We start from the raw sequence: 26,325 nt of genomic DNA on the forward strand, positions 1-26,325 counted from the left end.
GTCACACTGGGTTGTCTGGGGCAGCTCTGGGCTATGGGGCTGGCGATGGGCAGGAGTGTTTCCTGTCCACCAGGATGGTGGCTGTGAGCGGACACCCCCCTTTTCTTGGGAAGTTGTGTTGTTTAGTGAATTTTCTCAGCTACTGGATTATTGCCTTTTGTCTCAGAGCTCTCTTAGTTCTGCTCTTGACTTGACGTGCCCAAATTGCAATTCTTTGAAGCTTTCTGTATTGGGCTTCTTAGAGTAATTGTTTTAGAAAAAGAAAAAAGGATTTAAAAAAAAAAAAAAGGCCCTCCTCAGAGATCTAATGGGTTATTGAAATGCTAATAGACAAAGCAACCATGGCCATTAAGGAAAGGTCCACAGGGCAGAGAGATCAGCTTTTCTTCGGGATTTGCATATGCGCCTCAAGGCCTGAGCTCCGCCCTTCCCCTTTCTGTGTTCACCAGAACTCCAAAAATCCTCTGCTTTTATTTTGGAGTTTTTCGTGTTGTTTTTTTTCTATGCCTGTCTCCTCTCTGCTGGGCTGGCTGCTCTCAGAGTCTCTGGTGTCTGGTCTCAGTCTATCTATGGTTGGAGTTTGAATCAGTAGAATGAGTTTCCGATAAGAGCAGCCACTGCAGTTCTCCCTTCTCCTTCCCGGAGCTGACAGCCCCTCCTCCCCCGGGACTGAGCCTGGCAGGGAGGGGCGCGGGTCCCCTGGCCGCAAAAACTTACAGATTTCGCTGATCTCAGCAGTTCCACGTTTTCATGAGTGTTGTATGAAGTATGCCCAAAGACAGATTGCTCTGTGGTGTCCAGTCCACGCAGTTCCTGGCTTTTTACCTACTTTCCTGGAGGAGTAACTAAAACTTACAGCTCACCAGTCTGCCATCTTGCCCCGCCTCTGATGTGCTTTTGTATCTTTCCTCCTCCATTATTAAATCCAGTCCTGGATCTTGGATTGCATTTCATTGTTATTGTCTCTTCAATTGCTTTTTTAAAAGTGTAAATATGTATACAACATCAACTTTTCCATCCCAACCACTCCCAAGGATACCTACCATTCAGTGGATTAATCCCATGCACAATGCTGTGCTACCCTCACTGCCACCCCTTACCAGAACTTTTCCATTAACCCAAACAGAAGGTCTTTGGTTTTGGTTGTGTGGTGCTAAAGTGCACAACCACACTGCTAAGGACTGGGCTTTCCTGAATTTACGAACAGAAAAATAATATGTTCTGTATTAACCATAGAGAAAAATAACATTTCCTGTAATGGACTGTGCTCCTTCTAAGGACCATGAAAGAATAGGTGTGCTTTGTGGTTGGATTTGACTAAATTCTTCTCTTTATTCCTGATAAACTTTCTTGGTGATCTTGCAGCCTAGTACCAAGGACTGGCCTGGCAAACTATTCCATCCTGTAAATCAACATCTGTTTATTTAAGAAAAATCATAAGGGGATGCCGATAGGAGTCCTTTTAAAGGGGGTGATGGGACTTGTTTAACCAAGGTTCATTTTCAGAAGTCGTTGTGCTCCTTTTGATTTGAAACTTTGCAGGTGGCTACATTCCAAGAGGTTACATGTCCTGAATGAAGTGGGCCATTAGCCATCTTGACCAATTGAATTTCACACGTTAAAGGATGGCTGTTGTCTGGTACCTTGGCAGCTCAAGGTAATATCCATTTCCTTCATATTTGCTATTTATGAGAAACGTCACATCCTGTTCAGTGCCTGGACAAATCTGGAGAAAATGTTCATTGTGTCATTACATTTATAGAAATGAACAAAGGACAAAGTTGGCTCATGATGTGTAAGGAATTGTACAAGAATAAATTTTGTTTGCATTTCCCATATGAGTGGCTGAGGAATCTGTTCATATATTTAAGGATCCTTTGACTTTCTTTATGCAGTGTTAATATGTTTTTTATTGGGTTGCTGCTCTTTTTTTTAACTGATTTCTAGGAGCTGGCTTATAATGTATTAGGAAGTTGAGTGATGTGAGTTGGAAATATTTTTTTCCATTTGTCATCCTTTTCTGACATTGATAATGTTTTTTTTTCTTTACCATCGTGAATTTTACGTGTTCACATTCATCTGTGTTTTCGCTGATAGGCTCTGGATTTTAGTAAAAAGTAGAAAAGCTTTCTTCTAGGAACCTTATGATTCTTTTCATTGTACCTTTAATTCTTGTATCCATGTACAGTTTACCCTGGTTAAGTATGTGAGGTATGGAACCAAGAGCCCTTTTCTAGATGGTCACCCCTTTGTTCCAAGGTCATGTTTGCTCCCACTGATTTGGGAGGCTTTCTGTATCATATACTCAGTTGTGTTGTTTTCAAGTCTATTTGTTTTCTTTTTCTAATCCTAATTTTTTAATTGAGGCAAAATTCACATGACATAAAATTAACCATTTTCAAGTTACATTCAGTGGCACTGGGTACATTTGCAATGTTGAATCACCCTTGCATTCCTGGGATAAATCCTACTTGGTCTTAATCCTCTTAATGTGTTGCTGGGTTTGATTTACATGTATTTTGATGAGGATTTTTGCCTCTTTATTCATAAGGGATTTTGGCCTATAGTTTTCTTTTCCTGTGATGTCTTTATCTGCCTTGGTATCTGGGTAACTCATAGGAATAGTTATGAAGTGTTTTGTTCCTTCCTTTTCTATTTTTTGGAAGTGTTTGAGAAGGATTTGTGTTAATTATTTTTTAAACATTTGGTTGACTTCACCAGGGAAGAAAAGAGACTTTTCTTTGTTGAAAGGTTTTTGATTACTGGTTCAATCTCTTTCCTCCTTTACTGTTTGTTCAGATTTTCTCTTTCTTTGACAAGTTTTTGGTACTTTGTGTGTTTCTAGGAATTTGTACATTCCATCTATGTTATCTAATTTATTGGTGTGCAGTTGTTCATAGTATTCTCCTATACTTTTGTTTCTGTACGATCTGTTGTAATGTCCCTACTTTTCATTTTTGATTTTAGCAATTTGAGTTTTTTTTTCTGTTCAGTCTACCTAAATGCTTTTCATTTGTATTGATCTTCACAAAAACTTACCTTTGGTTTCATTAGTTGTCTATTTCACTTACCTCTGCTCTAATCATTATCATTTCATTTTTTCTGCTTGCTTTATGTTTATTTTGCTTTTTTTTTCCTTGTTCCTTAAAGGGTAAAGTTAGGTTGTTGATTTGGGATTTCTCTTCTTTTTTAATGTGTTTACAGCTGTAAATTTCCCTTGAGCATTGTTTTCATTGCATCCTGTAGGTTTTGGTATGTTATATTTTTGTGTCATTAATCTCAAAGTATTTCCTAATTTATTTGTAATTTCTTCTTTCACCCATTAGTTATTCTGGTGTGTATTATTTAATTCCCGCTTTTTGTGAATTTATCAAAAGTCCTTCAGTTTTTTATTTCTAATTTGATTTCCATTGTGTTTGGCAAACATACTTTGTATATGTGGGAAATTAATTTCCTATTCTTGCTGCAGCACATTATCACCAATGAGAAATGTCTTTAAAATGCAAATTTATATTCTTGCACTTTTATACTAGAAGTCTCACAGGTCTCACTGGTCTAAAATTAAGGTGTTAGCATGGCTGCATTTCTGTTTGAAGGCTCTAAGGGAAATCTGTTTGTTTCCCTTTTCCAGCTTTTGAGGTGACCCATATATGGCTCATGGTCCCCCCACCCCCTGCATCTTGTAAGCTAGCAATACCACATCTCTCTGACCCTTCACTACTCATGTCTGCTGTTGCTGTAATCTCAACAACAAAAAAACTTATTCTCTGTTCCCAGGAACTTTCCCAGCATTGCGTGCAGTAGGATACAAGGGATGTAACCATATGTTCTTATAATCAGTATTTTCTTGAAAAACAAGCCTGAATGAGGGGAGGGCTTCAAGGTAACAAGAGATGTGACCAAAAGCTTTCTCTCTTCTATTTTTTTCCCCCCTTCTGCTTTCTTCTGGATTCTGGCCATTTTTTTTGTCTGTTTTGGGTTATAAAAGCCCAAACAACTCTTCTCAGTTTGAACTGGTCTTGGAAAGCTTTTTTTTTTTCCCTCCAGTTCCTTGTTGATGCATCTTCAATAAACTCACCTTCTTACCAAAGCAAAGAGACTTGTTTGTTTGATGCAGGATCAGGCAGGCCTGACTATTTAGAACCGTGTTTTTTGGCAGTATCAGTGGTTAGCATTTTTTTAGTACTAAAGTGTTTTATAATTAAGGTCTGTACATTTATTAGACATAATGGTGTTGCACACTTCATAGACTGTAGTATAGTATAAAAATAACTTTTATATGCACTGGGAAACCAGATATTTTAGGTGACTTACTTGATCATTATATTCACTTTATTGTGGTGGTCTGGAATTGAACCTGCAATATCTCCAAGGTATGCCTATACAGAAATATGTAGGCAAGGAAATAGATAAAATAAAAAATAAAAAATGTTATTGCTGCTTATTTTAAAGAGGAGTATGGGGGTTCTTTTCTGTATATAATATATTGATTTCAGACAGCTTTTCATGCAAAATGTATTTCCCCTTAGAGTTAGTCAGATGTTTGGGATTTCTTTCTAGTGTTTGATGCAGATGAAAGCAAACAAAGATAAATGTTTTCACTTAGCCCCTTTTTGGACACCAAAAACACCACATGCTATATTCTCTTCTACATTTTGCTGCCTTCACAAAATTGCATGTACCCTGGACTTTATGTTTCTAGAGAGAAACCATCTTCCTCTGTCCTTTTCATTTTCTTTTTAACAACTGTTTAAGAGTCCTACATGTGTGGGGAGACATTGGGTAGGGCCATATGTTAGGTGTCCCTTCTCATTAAACAGTTTGGTTTTCCTCTCTGCATTTTAAAAAATGCAAACTATGAGACAATGAATAACCGCATAGGTAAGATGTTGTTTGTCTGTTTTTCTGGTCCACCTATAGTACAAATTTGGAGCTAGGGATGATTCATTGTATCTATTGTAATGTGGCCATACAATAGAATAAATACTCTTTCCCCTTATAAAAGTATATTGTTTATCTCTCTGCAGCATTAATGGAGACAGCCAATTCCCATTTGTCATTGAGTAAAATGAGCTGCTGATCAGTTGAAAGTCTAGTATTCCATGTACGGTGTTGAAGAAAATTTCACCAGACCATGTTAAGAAGGCACTATATATTCAAGGCTATTGCCCTAGGGGAGAGAGACCAGAACTAAGTCTGAACTCAGCTCCACTGAAGCAGAGTATGTAAGGGTGAGTGAACTTGTGTAAAAGTACTGGAGGCATTTGGGGGAGGTCATGCAATGGGATGGTTCAGTCACATGGTGCTATCTGCCGAGTTTACTGTGAAGGCCTGATGGAAGAGGTTCCAACTTGATCTGTAAGGGCCAGGGTGAAAGGAAGGTCAGGGGCCTAGCCTCAGGAAGAAGCCTCAAGTTTAGTCAAGCTGGGGGAATATTAAGGCTATTTATGTTAACGGTGGAAGAAACATTGTTGTGAATATATTCATATATATTCAACCACATACATGTTCAGACTCAGAGAGACCTAGAGGAAAGTTTTGTGAGTATAAAGACCAAAGTAGTGATAGTGGTTGTTTCAGAGGACAGATTTCAGGGGATAGACACCCTCAGCTTTCACAGAAGGTGATCTGTTTTTTTGTTCTACATCATCCTTGAATTATGTTTTTGTAAGTACCGAAAGATGAAGAAATATGATTTTTGTAAAACACTTTAGTAATAAATTATTGTTTACCCAGTAGCATTAGATGAAATGTTAAACCAGAAATTCTATTTCTATATTTTCCAGTGGAAATATAACAGAATCTGTGTTGATAAAAAGGGTTGTACACTGCCAACTTTTGTCTGTCACTCTCTTCAAGTGTTGGATGTACAGGTGAGGACAGGTTGTATAGAGAGAGCTATGTTGCATAACTGTTTTAAAAGGAGAGATTTCAATGATACGTGAAAGACAAAAGCTCAGTGGAAAATAAAAAAACCAAAAGAAGTCTCAAATAATTTAAAGGAAATGGGTATAGGTGATAAACAGAGTTTTGTGATATCCAGTTCATATGTATTATGAATGGCCATCCCACTTTGAGTCTATGATATATCTGTATCTTGTTGCAGAAGAAAGAGAATGGGAAAGAAAGGAAATTGTGAAGGCTGGTGATGGCTAAGCGATGGTGTTACAGGTGTGTACACTTTTTCTATAAATCTTGTTTTCTAAAAATAAGTTGTAAATAACAATAATTCTCAGATTTTAAAAATGCAGTAATTTCTGGTATTCCAACAATCCTCAAGTGAGAGACTCCCAATATAGATTTATGGCGTAGGGATAATGGTATAACATTATATGTTATATTAGGTTGAGTTCTCTAAGGAAAAAGAACTAAAGAACTGATGGTGTGTGTGTGTGTATATATGTATATATGTATGCATATATATAATGTAAATATCATGAGGTTTTTTAATAGGAATTGGCTCGCATGACTGTGAAGATGGGCAAATCTAAATTCAGTAGGGCAGTTAGTAAGCTGGAAACTCCGATGTGGGATTCTGATGAATTCTTCAGGAGAAGCTGACTGGCTGAAGTAGAGGTGAATGTCCTCTCTTCTGACTGCTGAAATCATTACTTCTTTTAAGACCTCACTGATTGGACAGAACTTCTCTCATTCTTGAAGGCAATCTCCTTAGTTTAATTGTAGATGTAATCATCCATAAATGCAATCAACTTACTGATGATAGGAATCCACAAATTATCCTCCTAGTAACAATCATGTCAGTGCTTGCTTGAACAAACAATTGGATACCATACCTTGGTCAACTTGACACATGAACTTAACCATCACAGGTGAGTCTCAACTGTGGTAGAAAAGGATCTCGTGCAACATTCTGATTGTGTAACACAAAATAGGAGATGCTTGACTGAGCATACAGATAATCTCTGTAAATCTAAGGGTATAGGTACAGTTTCGTGTCCTACAGTGAAATGGAGAGTGGAAGGTGTTTGGTGGTCATTCAGTTGAGGCCAACTGACAGTAAGATGACCATTGACTCCCCACCACACACGGGAAGAAGTCCCAACCAAAAAGGGGAGTGACTGTTCGACTCCCTTTGAGGAGAACTGGGTCTTCAAGGTCTTTCCCTATGGGATTTGTGTTGGGCTCTCCCTACCTGTTCTATCCATCAGTTTCTCTTCTCTTTGGACACAAGCTCACTGAACCATGGCCCTCAACTAGGACAGTGAGGATGTGGTACTAACCTATTGTTGGAATATTAATGGTGATGGAGGTAGAACGGGTAGAAGGGAAAATTATACAAATCTCTTTAAATCTGTAAGTATCTCTTGACAAAGCAAGGAACAGAAATAAAATGTAAGCAGTTTGCTCGTACTGGTCCATAAATTGAGAATACAAAATTTAGAAAGATGGCCAGAATGGTGTACTCTTCTAAGGAAAGGGAGAAGGAACAGGGAATAAGAAAGGAAGGGTTGGCATTAGCAGAGTGAACATGCCATCAAGAGGACGTTCGTGAATCTATGAGTTAATACTGAATTTCAGTCTTAGAGAAGTGTAGGTACTAGGTAACATAGAGATAAAGCCCAAAGGCTGCATGTCTTACAAATCTCTTTGAAACATTGGTGCAAAGTTTGTGGAAGCTTCAGAATACGCACCATGAAAGAATACAGCCTGACACTAGAAACCTTGGGGTGAGAACTTGAATGCCACCAATTCTGAAAGCAATAGGCAAAAGTCAATGAGAAATATCATGAAAACAAGTAGTATAGGCAGTTTTTCCCATGACACTTAACTTGGATGTTGAAGGAGTACAACTGGGTGGGTATAAAGAGTCCTAGGTGCCTGTGAAAGCTAAGCAAAAACCAAGGAAAAGTGATCTCAACATATTGCAATTGAAAAATAACTCAAAAAAATTAACTTCAAACTGAGCATAAACTCATGTTCAAGGGGTATATTTATGGAATCTCTAGATTTTAGATCATCAGAATGTCCCAATAACCATGTCCCCCCACGGGCAGTGTGTGGGAGAGGGTTGTTGGTGAGGTGTTGGGGCCACCTGCGCCGTCTAGGGATAGAGGACTCAAGCTGCCTACAGTGCCAGGGATAGAGACATGGAGGGCGCCATCCCTCTTACTGGGTAGGAGGCCAAACACACACCACCTGGGAGTAGGCCCTGTGTGATGGGGTCAAAAGATATAGGAGCTGCCTCTTGGAAAGTGTCCAACCTTAGGGGCTGCCGGGCTGTAGTGAGGTTGGACACTGGTTGGTATTTTTTCCTTGTCAAAGGGCAGAGGGAGAAGAATGGTGGAATAGCAAGTGTGCCTCTCTGGTGCAATACTGCCTTCAAGTGAAAGATGTTTCATTATCCTATGGCATCTACCCTCTGCCCTCCTGGGGAGGCCATGCAAATGAATAAACTCAAGGTCCAAACAAAACAAAGGACAGCGACAGATAAGAGTAAGAGATCCACTGAGGCTTGGAGAAGTTGGGCCTTCAGCCACCTCCTGCCATGAAAGTTCCAGAACCTGGCAGCAGGACAAAGCAAGGGCAGCCCGGTGTCCAGGAGCATAAGACAATAAGACAATGCTGGGTTTATGGTGACTGCCATGTTTAGTCAGGACTTACTGAATCAGCTCTCAAGGAGCTACAGCCAAGGGCTCTGGGCACATTTCTTATTGTACATTCGCCTAGCAGAAAAAGTGGGATATGAATACCATGGGAAAGTGGAGTCTAGATTTTAAATTGGTGGATACACAACTCTTCTCCCTTTTTTTGGGAGTAGGAAGCACAAGGAGAGGCAATGCAAGTTAGTCAGTCAGACATTGTGAAACCTGAGAAGCAGGGCCATGGTTTGAGGACATGTTTCTTGCCTGATGACCAGGAAAATAGATGGCGATATTCAAACGGCCATTCAGCTACAATGACTTGCACTACAAAGGACACAGAGAAATCCTTTTGAACCCAATTAGAGGAATCTATCCACAGGGGTACCTTAAAACTTAACTTGGTAGCAATGCCAAAGCAAGTCTCCCATGGTGGCTTGGGGGGATAGCTAGCTCTTCAAGATGGGATCATTTCTTTGCTTTGATGGGACTCAAAAATCACACTAGACCTGCGGGGGTCAGGTGGATCTATGGTTTGGAAGACAAATCTCATGGAGGATGGATTGGGTAAACTGCAATTCAGAGGACAGGGTCATTGGGCTGCATTGAATGGTACCACCTAGGTCACAGAGAAGTGCTATCCCACCCGAGCAGTAGACTCTCACCACGGGGGTGTCCTCTTCCACCCTTTGTAGCATTGCAAAATCAGGAAAGACAAAAGGAGGCTGCAGTGGTGGCTGTGGGATGGCTTGTTCTTCAACTGTTGGACAGGCTTCTGATGGTGCCCTTGGAGCAGCTCTGAGTCCTTTGGAAATGCTGGTCCCGTGATGGGCAGTGAAAAAAGTGAAAAATTTCCTCAAGTGTTGAATTTCCACAAGGACTATCCTCCATGAGTCCAAGGGATATGTGTGCAGGGATCCGCGTCCAGCGCTCTCTGCCTGTGTGGGCAGGGATTTCGGCAGAATAGACCTTCCCCTTGTGCCTATGCAAGGACACCCTTCCCGTTGGGCCTAGTTCTATACCCCGAGGACAGAGAAGCAGGACTTCTGTCAACCAGTGACTTGCCTCTCCCTCTAGGCTGGAGAACCAGAGGAGGGGTCTGTTCTGCATTTGCCTCTGCGTGTCTATAGGGATTCGGAACCATTTTCAAAAATGTACCAAATCACTTCGGTCCTGTCTTTGGAGAGATCCACTGTGCTGTGCTCAGACCTAAGAACACAGAGTGAAGGGAAGCAGGATTTGGTTGATGGTTCCCAAAACAGTGCACCTGGGACCCGTGGCGGGTTGGGGGCATGGCATCATTCCATTGGTTTCCCCAGGGATGCCTTCTTGGTGTCAGATCCGTTGTCCTTGGGTCTCGTTTCCTCTGTCTACCTATTCTTGCATTTGTTTTCCCTTCCTTTCTGGCCATATGCTAAGGGTGAGCGGTTGCAGTCCTGGGATGCCTTGGAACCATTCTTTTTCTACTCTACCCAGTCTTGCGGAAAGGAAAGCAAAAGTCAAAGAAGTTTAAGACGTCTAAGATTGAGTTGGGCTTCCAAGCTTGCAAACTGAAGAAACATATGGAGGCACAGGTGCACTCATGCTACTTTGTCTTCCTTTCGAAGCTTGATGGGGCCAGGTGTCTGGAGATTGACATTAGCCGAGTGGCAAGACAGGGCATGAACGGGATGGCCACCAGCTGTCCCGCTGGTTGAGACATCCATACCATGGGTGAAGAAAAGGCAGTGTGACCATGAGTGCCAAGCCTGGTGTGCGGGTTCCTTATCCTGCCCTTTCACAGACACCTCAACCTTTCCTCCCTGTGTATGTTGGTTGCCCCTCTCTGTGTGGCTCCTTGAGACCTCACAGTCAAGCTGGCCTTTCAGGGACCTGTCAGCATGCCTCGGTGTCCCTGGTCCCAAGGCATCGGTGGGCAGGTTTTGGGGGCTGGGCTTCGTGTGTCGGGGTGAATGGGTGATGCTCTTTGGGAGAGGCTGTAAGAGTGTCCAGGCCCACTTGTACATCCAGACTCCTTGCCAGGCTACAGGACCCAAGTCACCTGCAGTGCCAGGGAGAAAGACAAGGATTGGTTGAGGGCCAGAAACTATGGGCCTTGCTGGGGGGCCATCCCCCTTGTTGTGTAGGAGTTGAAACATACAGGCTCGGGGACAGGTCAGGCATGAGGTGTTTTGAATATGTGCTGGTGGGCAATTAAGATGTGACCAAGCAGAGCAGCCACCTCTGTGTAGTGCCCTTGTGGACTGGTTGGTGTTTTTTCATTTTCAAAGGGTGGTGGGATGGGTCCAGGGAGAAGGGCAGGTTTGCTTTTCTGGTGCAACACCGCCATCAAGAGGATCTTGTTTTCAAATCCTATGGCACCTTCCCTGAGGCTCTGTGGAGATTCCTTGAAATGGAGTCAAATCAGGGTCCTAGGCAGGACACAGGCTCCCATGAGATATGAGAGATGTGCGTCCTTGGGCCTCGTCCCGCATCTGAAGGCCCAGAGCTGGGCAGCAGGACAAGGTGTGGGCAGCCTGCTGTGCAGGCTTGTGGGACTCGGGAAGCCAAGGCCAGGGCCTCGGTGGCTGCCATGTTGGGGTGGGATTTGGCGAGGCAGCTTCCACGAAGCCACAGCAAAGGACCCTGGCAGTGTTACCTGCCTCACCTTCTCTTAGGATAGGGTGGGTCGTCCAAGGGAGGCTCAGGTCCCTGGGAGTGTCTCTGGGCCACCGAGAGCACCAACAGAAGACCTCCCCTGCATAGGGCAGTGGAAAGCAGCTCTGGGCCTTGTGGGAGGTGGACCCTTTGTGATTCCCTGTGCAGCTCAGGGAGAATTGGCACTGGTATGGCAGGTGCCATAAGGGCCCAAGGAATTGGGCAGGGTCGCCAGCCGGCTACAGCGGGAAGCAGCACTCATCAGGAGGAGCCAATGGGGAAGGGGACGAAGCCTGGGGTGAAGAAACGGGACTTGCAGTCCCATCCCAGGAGGTCTGGTGCATTCCTGCAAAGGCCTGTCTTCAGTGCTCCACGACCCAACCCCAATTGTGACAGGAGCCAGGGCAGCTGAATTGGCAGACACCTTGGGTCTGGGTCCCCATCCCCAACATGACTTCAGGGCCTGGAGGGCAATGGGAAGGAATGCCCTTTCCTTCTTTAAGCTCATCTCTGCCTCTTCAGGTCTCAAGCCCATACCTGATACAGCCTCGGTTATCCGTGAGGGGTTCTGGAGAGCCTCCCAAAGGGCACTTGAGTTTGAGATGCTTCTGTGTGACCACTCTCCTTGTCTGGGTGACACCACCCGTTTTAGCACTCTCATTAAAGCACACACAATCACATTCTTACACATACACACACACATACACGCAAACACATGTTCGACAGGAGCTCCACTCCGAATCAAGTATGTCTGCCCTGACTAGGAAGTAGGTTTGCTGTCATGGATTCCCAGGTATTTCTCCTACACTTTTTTTTTTTTTTTTTTTTTTTTTTTTTTTTTTTTTTATGTTTTATTAAAACTTAACTTACATAACAGGCTCAAGTTTTGCTAATTGAATTCTGCAAGCATACATATTTTATAAAGCAACTTTGGTCAATTTCTTTGAGGTATGTTATAAAGTACAAGTAGAATCTCTCGTTTTAAAGAAACAACGCAAAAAAAAAAAAAAAGAAAGAAACAACGCAAAACTATTCAGCTTATCAATGATAGTTTTTGTGAACTTAATAGAGAAGAGGTTTCAAGTTTAAAATCCACAGTCACTCTCTCATAACCGTACACTTAGTAAATCCTTACAAAAGAGCCCCCAGGTTGGTGACCCCCAGCTGGGCAGTTGGGATTTACCAGTCAATACTTCCATTGTTAACAGGCATCTCAAAAAGGACTTGACCAATCCCATGTAGCTTTGGTGACTATGGAAAAAAGGAAACATGTAACTAAAGACAACAGTTGTTCAAACAGTAAAATATATACCAGTTATTGTACACTGTCTTTCTTTTGTTCCAGAGACAGATCTTAAGAGGACAAAACAATAAAAATCTTACAGAACTTTCCCTAATTCCTGAAAAATAAATCTGGATCAAAATCAGTTCACAAAATCCTAATTTTCATGAACCACTTGTATTAAGACATATAGGCCTAAAAACTTTTTATGAAAGCATCTAAGCCTGTGTTTGCCTTACAACTTCAAAGTCAGTACACTTGTATTGGGACATGTATGTCCCCAAAAGTTTTTATTAAAGAGTTAAGTTTGTGTCTGGCTTATAATATCAACTGAAATAAGCCACACACACATATAAAGAATGAAGCCATACTCGGCTACTGAAAAGTAATGCGCAAATTATTTTTGACCATATGGCTCACTTCACCATGAAAGACTGCTAAGCTGAAGCCAAGCTTAGTTCAAGTATTCATTATGTGTCACTGAATGCCCAGATTTTAACATAATCTTCTGGTTTTTAAAACTCAGAGTATGGTTTTTCATTTTGAGTGCTGGTATCATACACGTTTCCTTTTTTCTAAATTGTCTCTTTTGCCATTTGATGTATAAAGACACAAGACAATCTCACCTCTCATAGCTCCCTTAAGAAAAAGCAACAATTTCTTTCACAAAATGTACAAGATGGCTGAAGAATCTTTCAGATAATAATCATCAACGTGAGATTTACATGTATGAATTTGCATACTAAATAAATGAAGACATTTAGTATTTATAGTACACAAATCTAGAAATGTTATGTCTAAAAACAACCTTTAAAATTAGTAATGATTTAAAGGTCTCTTTTATTCTCTTTAGTAGCCTCTTGAATGGATCTAAGTACAGATTCTGTGCTAAGAGATAAACTTAAAGCATCAAACCTCATACCTCACTGTTGTAGAAATGAGGCCGTAGCGCTCAATTCAGAGTGCCTCATTTTCTTTTTATATCACAGAAATTCAATTCCACAATATATTTCAGGGTTCACTAGAGAAATTCACAGCTTAGTGTTATGTATAAGAAGTGAAAGGATGGATTCTTAAGGTCATAGAGGACTAATTATCAAATAAATGTTATTGAAAAGAATGTTCATAATAGAAGTACCAATAATGCAAAAACATGGAAATATTCCTATGACAATTAAAATCTTTCATCCTTTGTTTTTTTCTTCCTGATGCTTTCTTTTCGTTCCATGTGTCCATAGTTTCAGTCCTTAAGGTCACTGGCTTTTGACATCCATGCCAGTCTTGTTCTTATTCAGTAGATCAAACGTTCTCTGAAGCATAATGAATGAGCTCTTCAACTGTTCAAGCATCACTATGGAGTCTCGGAGCACTCCCTTTAGACGAAGGGCTTGATCTTTGTTTTTTTGAGTATTTTTTGCTCTTGACAGCATATCTTTGGCTAAATTTAGAGATTTCTCTTCTTGGAGATGGAGACGGTAAAATGACTGAGCAGCATATTCTATCTTTGACAGCTTCAGAAACAGTGTCACATTCAATAAAACTAGCAACAGCAAAAAAACACTCATCACCACAATAAGAGTGGTGTTATAGTTTTCCATTTCCTTTTTCTTTCCTGTAATATCCCCTTTGGCATCTAAGCCCACATCTCCAGAAACTCTCTGAGAAGACAGTTTAGGAACTATTTCTGCTGTTCGGTTGAATGTTCGCCTTCTCCTTCGTAGGCCATTAAGTTTTCCAGGGTCTTCAATGGACTGGTTTAACACAGATTCTTCCATTAATAAATCTGATTCAAGCTGTTTGAAATAGTCCTCTAATGAACTCCAGGAATTCTTCTCAATTAAAGATTTGACAATTCCCCATGGCTGTTTTCTATATTTCAAATCTGTGGAAACTCTTAGCCTGCATTTCTGTTTTGAAGATCGGATGATACAGTATCTGTTCAGAGTATAGAAGTAATCATGGTAGGGGACATCATGTGTCAATACTTCTGAATCTACCAAATAAAATTGTGCTTCTCGACTTTCTTTATACAGTGTCTGCTTTTCCGTGGCAGCAGTGCATTTTCCAGTAAGTGGATTATTAAGGATAACAGTGTAAGTCATGGTTCTCAGCTGATCACCTCCAGCTTCTACATTCCAGGGAGTAGATACTACATCTATTATATTTCTAGAATTGGCAAATCTCTGCATAAAACGTGAACTGGTGAAGAGCAATTCAAACATTCTCTCAGCACTGATATGAAAAACCCGGTTGATATAAAGTCGTCCATGAAGATCTTTCTCAGGTATATTTTCTTCATCAACAGAATCTGAAGTGCTGCTTTTGTCCAAAGAAAGATATTCATTCTTATTTAAATCCAGCGATTTTGATGGCACTCTACTTAACCTCTTCTCTGAAATTAGTAAAGAACTCTTCTTGATCTGCTCCTCACTTTGGGGGTCCTCTTTCCCTAATCCCCCTTTTGGTGTATTTTCATTGAACGATTCTGTCTCTGAAACTTGACTAGCTGATTCACGGGTAAAACTAATTGATTTGGATAATTTTTCATCTCTCTCTCCAGAGTCATCCAAGCTTCTTCTTCCTGGACTTCTTGGCTGCACATTTTCCTCAATTGACAGTGACAAGTTTTCCATCTCTTCAGCATTCAAGCCTAGCTCAGTGCCATAATTCTGCTGGATCAGCTGCCAGAATTCCAGTTTGGTCAAGCTCTTGTCTAATAACACGTTCTGCCACAACCTAAAGATACTGAGGTAGCTTCTATCCCTAGCACCAAAAGATGTAAAGAAAAACTTCTCACCGTCTGTGACAATCTGGATAGCATTTGGGATGAGTCGAGCGGTTTTCTCTTTGGTCATGAAGGTTATGTCTTTCAAAGCAATAGAAATTGTAGTTTCCCATCTGAAGATGTTGCTATGGAAACAAAGCCAGTTTTCTGAAAGGTAAAGTCGTCCCTGAAGCAAAATGTCCTTCTGTAGAGCACAAGCATAATCTGCTATCAGCTTCTCTGTATCAGGTATGTGTCTGAACTGTCTTTTGTATTCCTCATTCTTGTCTTTATAGGTGGAACTTGAAAGCCAAAAGCTCCAGTCACCACTCCAGTTATGTGAAATTGGTCCCTGCTTTTTAGCTGATACTATATTATTCTCATCCACAACTGGACTTGAATTTTCCTCTAACTCGTCCTGTAACTCAGTGGCAAGGCTTGAATCCCCTTCACTTTTTATCTGGCGAACAGCCAGACTACCCTCCATCGCGGCTCCCTCCGCCGCCGTGCAATCGCGCAGGCGCATCCCCAAGTCCCACCGCCGGGAGGCGAGCCGCTAAGCCCATGTTCCGCGCCCCCGGCCCTTCCACGTGCACCACCGGCGCGCGCTCCTGCCTCCCGGCCCTGCGCGCCTCGCACGCCGCCCCTCCGGCGCCATCTGGGGCTCTTCTCCTACACTTTTGACAATCCTTGTCGCTGCCATTGGGGCTAAACCTCTGGGATCCTCTTCATTTTCCTTGCTCCAACTTGCCTGATGATGTTCTCCTGCTGAGCTCTGCCCTGTGGATTTGATCATGGCTCAAGGGGGATGTGTGAAAGTACAAGTCTCTGCCTGTTTCATTCACAGCACCTGTCGAGGAGGGGGTTGGGGACTTGAAAGCCACCCTGTTCCAGATGGTTTGAAAAGTTGAGTGGAGTGGCAGGAACGTGTGGTCACGACTTTCTCTGCCGAGCCCTGATCAAGCCTTTGACTTAGAGGATCTCACTGATCCCCACCGCCGAGGCTGTTGGCTCCCTGTCTCCAGGAACAGAGCAGCCGCGCAACATTGCAGATGGCTATTACGGGTGCCACTCGAGTGTTAGTAGGATGGTGTAGCTGATACACTGGAGTCATGTGGGACACATACCTACCTCCAAGTATTGCACAGGATGCTGCAGATATGGCCCGAGGCTCCAGTCAATGTATAGTCCTCTGTGGTTAACGAGAAGGCAGGTGGACTCCTGAATACCATAGGACTTGTGACAGATTTTCCTGGAAGTGAGAAGGCCACACAAGTCACAATCAAGTTTTAGGACATCGCACATCTGTGGGCCTTTCTTGTGGCAGCCAAGGACCAAGGAATAATGGATCGAGAAGGTTTCTTGAAGTGAGGCGATGCCCATGGCAGTCCTAGGATGTTTCGAATTGTTGGGTGGGTGGGCCCTCCTTGTGGTAGCAGGCCTCTGTGCAGGGATCAGAACTGAAGAAAAAGTATCACGAATACCTTGGCCAAACAGAGATTCTAGATTGTAGGTCTGCATACATGGGTCCTCTCTGATCCTTGTTAAGAGTTCAGGCATGAAGAAGGACCTGGTTGACATGACGGGCATCATTATAGGCCGAAGCTTCTGCTTTTCAGAAGAGACGGTGTGGGCCAAGGCAACAGAGTGCAAGTGGTGGGAGACACAGTGCTTCTTTGGCTGGTTGGTCCTGTACTAGTTTCCTCTCTTGCCATGGGCCTCAGAAGCACACCGCAAGTCTAGGGGTAGAGGTAGAATCAGGCCGTCTGAAACCTGAGATGCGGGAATGTGGTTTGGAGAAAAGTCTCTTGCACTATGGCTTGGGAAAACCGATGGCAAAATTCAAAGGACGGAGCCTTTGGGCTGCACGGACGGAAAGCACCGAGCACAAGAAGTGCTTTCACACCCAGGCAGCCATGGGGGTGTCCTCTTCCTTGGTTGGTAGCAATGCCAAATCGGGAAAAGCCAAAGCTGCCCTCCAGTGGAGGCTGCCAGGATGGGTTTTTCTTCAACTGTTGGACAGGCTTCTCACTCTACCTTTGGGAGCAGATCTGGGTCCTTGGTAAATGCTGGTCCCGGGTTGGGGAGTAAGAAAATTGAAGACTTTCTGAACTGTTGAATTGCCATGAGGCCCATCCTCTTTGAGTCCCAGTGATACGTGTGCAGGGATCTGTGTCCAGTGCTCTCTGCCTGTTTCTGCAGAGGCTCCTCCGGTCAAGGTATCCATCCCATGGAGCAAAATAGGTAGGCGACCTTGCCAATCCAATGGTCAGAAAGGGCCAAGACGTCTGAGTTCACTTTGGGTTTCCAGCCTTGCCAAACCAAGCACAAGGGGACTCACAGATGCCCTCAGGCCATTCTGCGACTTCCTTTACAAGCTGTATTGGGTGAAGTATCTCAATATTTACATGGCTGCCCACTGGTCAGGGCGACCATCCAATCAGTAGCAGAAAAGATCCTGTGACTATGAGAGCCTGGCCCGATGCTCCGGAGCCTTGTCCTGCCTTTTCACAGGACCCACAACTTTCACTCCGTGTCATTGCTTCCCCTCTGTGTCTGGCTCCTTGAGACCTCACAATCAAGCTGACCTTTCGGGAAGCTGTCAACATGCCCCAGTGACAGTGTTCCTCATGGGTTGATGGGCATGTACGTGGGGGGGCTCATGTGTGGGTATGTGCAGGCCAGTGAACTGCTCTTTGGGTGAGGGTTGTAGAGGCGTCTGGGCACATTTCTGCATCCAGACTCCTTTCTGTGCCTTAGGATCCAGCCCACCTGCAGTGCCAGGGAGAGCGGTCCACCTAGTAGGGGTCTCGCTGGGGTGCCATCCCTCTTGCTGGGAAGGAGGCCAAAAAGGTGTAGATCTCTTGGGTGTGTGTGGGTGTGCTTGGGCTTGGGAACTGAAGATGGGAAGGCAGGCTATTGAAAGATAGCCACACTGAGGAGCCCCTTCACTGTAGTGAGGTTGGACACTGGTGGCCGTTTTTTTCATTTTCAAAGGGCAGAGGGAGAGGCCCAGTGATAAGGGAGTTTTTCATATCTGGTGCAATACTGCCATCAAGCGGATGTTGTTTAAAAAATCCATGTACCTTCCTGGAGAGGCTGTGGAATGCAGTCAAATCAGGGTCCGGGGTAGGACACAGGACTGAGGCCTGCACGGTGCCACTCTCCGTGAAACCTGCGAGATATGTTGGCCGTACGTCTCCTTCTGTCACAGGAGCTCCAGCATTTGGGAGCGGGAGAAGTTAAGGACAGCCAGCTGCCCCGGCCACTGGGACACAGGAAGCCAATGCTCAGGCTCTGGTGGCCGCCATGTTGGGGCCAGACTTGCTGAAGCAGCTTCCAAGGAGACAAGGCAAAGTGCTCTTGTGTTTTTAGTGCTGCAGATTTCCTTAGAAGGCAGATTTCCTTAGCTAAAGAATAACCTGGGCAACACAACAGAAGATGTCCCCTGAACCCGCAGTGGAAAGCCTGGGGCTGTGTAGGAAGCAGGACCTTCATGTTTCACTACCCAGCTTAGGGAGAAGTAGCCATGGGGCCAGCAGGTGCCAGTCGACAGGGTGGCCATCCTGGCCCAGAAGGGACAGGCCCTCACCAGAAGGAGCCAGTGGGGAAGGGCCCGAAACCTGGGCCTAAGAAATGGCACATGGAAAGACACCTTGGGCGGTTGGAACCGTTCGTGCAAACACCCGTTCTCAGTGCTCCAGGAGTCAATGCCAAGTGGGGCAGACGTCACTGATCTAGGTCACCATCCACAAAATGATGCCAGGGCCTGGAGGGGAATGGGAATATATGCCCACTCCTTCTTCCATTTCACCTCTGTCTCTCCAGGTCTCCAGACCACACCTGATATCACTTTGGTAACCTCTGAGGGGTTCTGGGGAGCTTCCTGATGGGCACGTAGCTTGAAACACTTCCTTGTCTGGGTGACCCACCAAACCCTGCCCTTGTATTGTGGCCAGCAGAGTCCTCTCTTCCTGAAAACACATGAGCCACATGACATTGCAGATGTCTTCCCAAGAGGGGGACATGGCTAATATATATGAGGGCTGAGGGCTGGGAGGATGATATCACTGTTGCCCTCAATTCGTGTGGGACACAGACCTGGCTACAGGGTTTGCAGAGGATGTTGTGGATGTGGCCCGAGGCTCTGGCCAGCATATGTATATCATTGGAGATTTGAAGGCAGGTGGGCTCCAGAATACCATGGGCCCTGTGACTCACTTTCCTGGATGCGAAGAAGACCAAACGAGGCCCAACCAAGGTTCAGAACGTTGCATCTCCCTTGGCCTTCCTAGACTCAGTCCAGGAACAAAGGATCAGGAGGGTCTCTTAACATGAGGCGATGCCCTTGGCTACTTCTTGGGGGTTTCACCATCTAGGGTGGACGGCTCCTCCTTGTTCTAGGAGGATATGAAGGCCTCTGTGCAGAGATTGGAAATGAGGCAAATGTGTTGTGAATACCTAGACAAAACGGAGACTCTAGTTTGCAGGTCTTCATGAAGGGGCCCTCTCTATTCCCGGATCTGAGTGGAGGAACCCTTGAAGGACCAGCTTGACGTGGAGGGTGTCAACCTAGGTGAAACCTTGTGAATTCGAAAAAGACGGCGTGGGTCAAGGTGACAAAGAAGCAGTGCTGGACCTTTGCTCCTTTCTTTGAGGGTCGGTCCCTGGCTCTTTCCTACCTTTCCCATGGGTCTCAGAAGCATATACTAGTTTACAATGACAGGTAGTGTCAGACCATATGAATCCCTAGACATGTGTCTGTGGTTTGGAGGAGAAGTATCTTGCAGGATGGATTGGGAAAACCAATGGCGAAATTCAAAGGATGGGGCCATTGGGCTGCATTGAATGGCACCGCTGAGATCTCAAAGAAGTGCTGTCTCACCCAAGCATTGGGATCTTGCCATGTGGGTGTCTTCTGCCTCCCTTGGTAGCATTGCCAAATCAGGAAAGACCAGAAGATGCTCCAGCGGTGACTGGTGGGATGGCTTGTTCTTCAACTGTTGGACAGGCTTTTTAACCTGCTCTCAGAGCAGATCTGAGTCCTTTGGAATTGCTGGTCCCATGATGGGCAGTGAAAAAAGTAAAAAATTTCCTCAAGTGTTGAATTTCCATGAGTACCATCATCCATGTGTCCAAGGTATATGTGGGCAGGGATCTGTGTCCAGTGCTCTCTGCCTGTTTCTGCAGGGGCTCCTCTGGTCAAGGCATCCATCCCATGGAGCAAAACAGGCAGGCAACCTTGCCAACCCAAAGGTCAGGAAGGGCCTGCTTGATATGACAGGCATCGTCCTAGGCAGAAGCTTCTGCTGGTCAGAAGAGATGGTGTGGGCCAAGGTGACAGAGAGAGCTAGTGGCAGGAGACACAGCGCTTACTTGGCTGGTTGGTCCTCTACTTCTTTCCTTGTTTGCCTTGGTCCTCAGGAGCACACCACAATCTAGGGGTAGAGGTAGAGTCAGGTCTTCTGAAACCCGAGATGCGGGACTGTGGTTTGGAGGAAAGTCTCTTGCACTATGGCTTGGGAAAACTGATGGCAAAATTCAACGGATGGAGCCTTTGGGCTGCACTGATGAGAACCACCGAGCACAAGAAGTGCTTTTCGACCCGAGCAGCATACTCTCCCCATGGGTGTGTCCCTCTTCCTTGCTTGGTAGCATTGCCAAATTGGGAAAGACCAAACCAGCCCTCCAGTGGTAGCTGGTAGGATGGGATTTTCTTCACATTTTGGACGGGCATCTCACCCTACCTTTGGGGCAGATCTGGGCCCTTGGTAAATGCTGGTCCTGGGTTGGAGAGTGAGAAAATTGAAAACTTCCTGAACTGTTGAATTTCCATGAGGCACATCCTCTGTGAGTCCCAGGGACATGTGTGCAGGTATCCGCGTCCAGTGCTCTCTGCCTGTTTCTGTGGGGGCTCCTCCAGTCAAGGTATCCATCCCATGGAGCAAAATAGGCAGGTGACCTTGAGAACCCGAAGGTCAGGAAGGGCCAAGAAGTCTGAGGTCACTTTGGGTTTCCAGCCTGCCAAACCAAGCACGTGGGGACTCACAGGTACCCTCCCGCTACTTTGTGACTTCTTTACAAGGTGTTTTGGGTGAGGTACCATTGATGTTCACGGGTAGCAGAAAAGGTCCTGTGACTGTGAGAGCCTGGCCTGATGCTCTGGAGCCTTGTCCTGCCTTTTCACAGGACCTGCACCCTTCACTCCCTGTATCATTTACTGCCCATCTGTGTCTGGCTCTTTGAGACCTAACAGTCAAGCTGACCTTTCAGGAATCTGTCAGAATGCCCCAGTGACAGTGTTCCTCATGGGTTGGTGGACGTGTGCGTGGGGTTGGGGTGGGAGGGCCTCATGTGTGGTGTGTGGGTCTGGTGAACTGCTCTTTGGGTGAGGGTTGTAGAGGCATCTGGGCACATTTCTGCATCCAGACGCCTTTCTATGCCTTAGGGTCCAGACCACCTGCAGTGCCAGGGAGAGTGGTCCACCTAGTAGGGGCCTCGCTGGGGCGCCATCCCGCTTGCTGGGAAGGAGGCCAAACAGAGTCCCATGGGTATAGATCCCATGGGTGTGTGTGTCAGGGTGGGCGGGCTGTGAAACTGAAGATGGGCAGGCAGGCTATTGAAAGATAGCCAAGCTGAGGAGCCCCTTGGCTGTAGTGAGGTTGTACACTGGTTGCCCTTTATTCGTTTTCAAAGGATGGAGGGAGAGGCCCAGTGATAAGGGAGTTTTTCATATCTGGTGCAATACTGTCATCCAGCAGATGTTGTTTGAGAATCCCTGTACCTTCCTAGAGAGGCCATGGAATACAGTCAACTCGGTCCCAGGCAAGACACAGGACTGAGGCCTGCACGGTGTCGATTTCCCATGAAACCGAGGTGATATGTTGGCCATAGGCCTCCTCCTTTCGAAGATGTTTCAGGGCTGGGCACCCGGAGAAGGCAGGGACAGCCAGTTGTCCGACCAGTGGGACACAGGAAGCCAATGCTCAGGGTCTGGTGGCTGCCATGTTGGAGCGGGACTTGCTGAAGCAGCTTCCAAGGAGCCAGGGCAAAGTGCTCTGGCACTGTATACTGCTGAACATTCCCTTAGAAGGATGCGGTGGCTTAGCTAATGGAGAACCTGGGCCCCACCACAGAAGACATCCCCTCAACCTGCAGTGGAAAGCGCAGGGCCGTGTAGGAGGCGGGACCTTCCCGTTTCAGTGTCCAGCTTAGGGTGAAGTAGCCATGGGGTCAGCAGGTGCCAGGAGGACCAGGTGACAGGGTGGCCATCCTGGCCCAGAAGGGAAAGGCCCTTACAGAAGAAGCCAGCTGGGAAAGGCGTGACGCCTTGGTCTAAGAATTGGCACGTGCAAAGCCGCCTTGGGCGGCTGGAAACCTTGGTGCTAAGACCTGTTCTCAGTGTTCCAGGAGTCAATGCCAAGTGGGGTGGACGTCTCTGATGTGGGTCACCATTCACAAAATGACACTGGAGCCTGGAGGGCAATAGGAAGGTATACCTTCTCCTTCCAGGTCACCTTTGTCTCTCCAGGTCTCTGGCCCACACGTAATATAGCTTTGGAAATCTGTGAGGGGTTTTGCAGAGCCTCCTGATGGGCACATGGCTTGAAACACCTTCAGAATCCCGCCACCTTGTCTGGGTGACCCCCAAGGCTTGCCCTTGAATTGCTGCTGGCAAAGACCCTCTCTTCCGGAAAACAGAGTAGCCATGTGACACTGCAGATCCCTTCCCAAGAGGGGGGCACGACTAATATAGATGGAGTCTGAGGGCTGGGAGGATGATGTCGCTGTTGCCCTCAAGTCATGGGCAACACAGACCTGCTTCCAGGGATTGCAGAGGATGCTGTGTATATGGCCCGTGGCTCCAGCCAGGATATGGATATCATTGGTGTCTTGAAGGGAGGTGGGCTCCAGAATACTGTGGGCCCTGTGACTCAGACTTTCCTGGATGCGAGGAAGACCAAACGAGGTTCAACCAAGCTTTAGAGCATCGCATCTCCATGGGCCTTCATTGTCTCAATCCAGGAGCAAAGGTTCGGGAGGGTCTCTTATCATGAGGTGATGCCCTTGGCTACTCCTTGGGTGTTTTGGCATCTTATGTGAGGGGCTCCTACTTGTGCTAGGAGGATATGAAGGCCTCTGTGCAGAGATTGGGACTGAGGCAAATGATCGTGAATACCTTGGCAAAACGGAGACTCTATTTGAGGTCTGCATGAAGGGACCCTCTGTAATCCCCCATCTGAGCGCAAGAACCCTCAAAGGACCAACTCAACGCAGATGGTGTCGACCTAGACGAAGCCTTCTGTATGTCAGAAGAGATGGATGACATGGGTCAAGGTGACAAAAGAGCAGTGGTGGACACTTGCCCATTTCTTTGCCAGTCGGTCATGGCTTTCTCCTTCCTTTCCCGTGGGCCTCAGAAGCATACCTGTGTCTAGGGGGACAGGTAGTTTCAGACCATTTGAAACCCTAGAGACATGTCTGTGGTTTGGAGGATATATATCTTGCAGGATGGCTTGGGAAAACCAACGGTGAAATTCAAGGTTCGGGGCCATTGGGCTGTATTGACTGGCACCGCCGAGGTCGCAGAGAAGTGCCGTCCTACAGGAGCATTGGGATCTCGCCATGGGGATGTCTTCTGCCTCCTTTCGTAGCATCGCCAAATCGGGAAAGACTGAAGGATGCTCCAGCGGTGGCTGGAGGGATGATTTGTCTTTCAACTGTTGGACAGACTTTTCACCCTGCGCTTGGAACAGATCTGAGTCCTTTGGAAATGCTGGTCCCATGATGGGCAATGAGAAAAGGAAAAAATATCCTCAAGTGTTGAATTTCCATGAGGACCATCCTCCATGAGTTCAAGGGATATGTGCGCAGGGATCCGCGTCTAGCACTCTGGCTGTGTCCACGGGGAGTTCGGGGGAATAGACCTTCCCCTCGTGCCTACGCAAGCATACCCTTCCATTGGGCCTAGTTCTATACCCTGAGGACCGAGAAGCAAGACTTCCAGCAACCCGTGACTTGCCTCTCCCTCTAGGCTGGAGAACTAGGCAACGGTCCTGTTGTGCATTTACCTCTCCGTGTCTCCATAGGGATTTGGGAACCATTTTCAAAAAGGCACCAATTCACTTCGGTCCTATCTTGGAGAGATACACTGTGCTGTGGTTTGACCTAAGAAGATAAAGTGATGGGAAGCAGGTTTTGGTTGATGGTACCCAATACGGCACACCTCGGGCCCATGGTGGGTTGGGGCCATGGTGTCGTTACGTGGGTTTCTCCAAGTATGCCTTCTTGCTGCCATATCCGTTGTCCTCTGTCTATGTATTGTTGCATTTATTTTCCTTTCCGGCCATATGCTAAGCGTGAGCGGTTGCATTCCTGTAATACTCTGAAACGTTCTTTTTCTACTCTCCCCAGACTTGCGAAAAGGAAAGCAAAAGTCAAAGAAGGCTAAGACATCTAAGGTCGTGTTGCGTTTCCAAGCTTGCCAATGAAGAAACACATAGGGACTCACAAGTGCACTCGCACCACATTGTGTTTTCCTTTCCAAGCTCAATGTGGCCAGGTGTCTAGAGATTGACATTAGCCAAGTGGCGAGATGGGGCATGAAAGGGATGGCCACCAGCTGTCCCAGTTGTCGAGGCATCCATACCATAAGCAGCAGAAAAGGCAGGGGGCCCATGAGCGCCACACCCGGTGCCCGGATTCGTTGTCCTGCCCTTTCACAGACATCTCATCCTTTGCTCCCTGTGTGTGTTGGCTGCCCGTCTATGCGTGGCTCCTGGAGACCTCATAGTCGAGCTGGCCTTTCAGGGAGCTGTTGGCATGCCTCAGTCACCCTGGTCCCAAGACGTTGCTGGGTGGGTTTTGAGGTGGGCTTCCTGTGTGTGGGGGTATGGGTGATGCTCTTAGGGGGAGGCTGGTAGAGTGTCCGGGCCCACTTATGTGTCCAGACTCCTTGGCGGGCTACAGGACTCAAGCCACCTTCAGTGCCAGGGAGAAAGGCAAAGATGGGTTGAGGGCCAGAAACTATGGGACTTGCTGGGGGGCCATCCCTTTTGTTGTGTAGCAGTTCGAACTTGCAGGCACTGGAACAGGTCAGGCATGAGGTGTTTTGGAGATGTGATGGTGGGCAATTGAGAGGTGGCCAAGCTGAGCAGCCACCTTTGTGTAGTGCCCTTGTGAACTGGTTGGCATTTTTTTGTTTTCAAAGGGCGGTGGGACAGGTCCAGGGAGAAGGGCAGGTTTGCCTTTCTGGTGGAACACCGCCATCAAGAGGATCTTGTTTGCAAATCCTATGGCACCTTCCCTGAGGCTCTGTGGAGATGCCTTGAAATGGAGTCAAGTCAGGGTCCTAGGCAGGACACAGGAGAGGGGCCAGCAAGATCCAGAGCTCCCGTGAGACATGAGCGATGTGTGGCCTTCTGCCTTGTCCCACCTCTTAAGCCCCAGAGCAGGGCAGCAGGACGTGGCATGGGCAGACAGGAAGCCAAGGCTCGGGGTGGGTGGCGGCCATGTTGGGGCAGGATTTGCTGGGGCAGCTTCCCAGGAGCCACAGCAAAGGGCCCTGGCAGTATTTCCTGCCTCAGCTTCTCTTAGGAGGATAGGGTGGGTCGGCTAAGGGAGGCTCAGGTACCTGGGAGCATCTCTGGGCCACCGTGAGCCCCAACAGAAGACCTCCCCTGCCCAGGGCAGTGGAAAGCAGCTCTGGGCCATGCAGGAGGCAGACCCTTTGTGATTCCCTGTCCAGCTCAGGGAGAATTGGCACTGGGGCAGCAGGTGTCAGGAGGGCCCAAGCGATTGGGCAGGATTGCCATCTGGCTACAGCAAGAAGACGTACTCATCAGGAGGAGCCAATGAGGAAGTACAGGAAGCCTAGGGTAAAGAAACGGATTTGCAGTCCCATCCCAGGAGGTTAGGTGCATTCCTGCAAAGACCTGTCCTCAGTGCTCCACACCCCAACACCAATTTTCGCAGAGGACAGGGCAGCTGAATTGGCAGAGACCTCAGGTCTCTGTCATGGTCCCCAAGATGACTTCAGGGCC

At 46.2% G+C, this 26,325-nt stretch overlaps 1 protein-coding gene and 1 long non-coding RNA gene across 2 annotated transcripts in view; one reads left to right on the top strand and one right to left on the bottom strand.

The window, feature by feature from the left end:
• The window catches only part of LOC119522765, a 159,122-nt gene that overhangs the window by 7,765 nt on the left and 125,032 nt on the right, over positions 1-26,325 (top strand). The window contains exons 2-3 of the long non-coding RNA XR_005214516.1: positions 5,028-5,231; positions 6,107-6,171. This is a non-coding gene — a long non-coding RNA (uncharacterized LOC119522765). The remainder of the gene's footprint in view (positions 1-5,027; positions 5,232-6,106; positions 6,172-26,325) is intronic.
• On the bottom strand, positions 13,709-15,930 carry LOC119522762 (protein Aster-C-like). The gene has a single exon (XM_037821386.1). It carries the CDS (start codon positions 15,807-15,809, stop codon positions 13,773-13,775), a length of 2,037 nt encoding a protein of 678 aa, XP_037677314.1. The 5' UTR covers positions 15,810-15,930; the 3' UTR covers positions 13,709-13,772.

This window comes from Choloepus didactylus, chromosome X (genome assembly GCF_015220235.1).
Source record: "Choloepus didactylus isolate mChoDid1 chromosome X, mChoDid1.pri, whole genome shotgun sequence".
NCBI lineage: Eukaryota > Metazoa > Chordata > Mammalia > Pilosa > Megalonychidae > Choloepus > Choloepus didactylus.

Coding starts and splice junctions, on each gene's coding strand:
- LOC119522762 (XM_037821386.1), bottom strand. CDS start 15,809: ATGCGCCTGCGCGATTGCACGGCGGCGGAGGGAGCCGCGATGGAGGGT.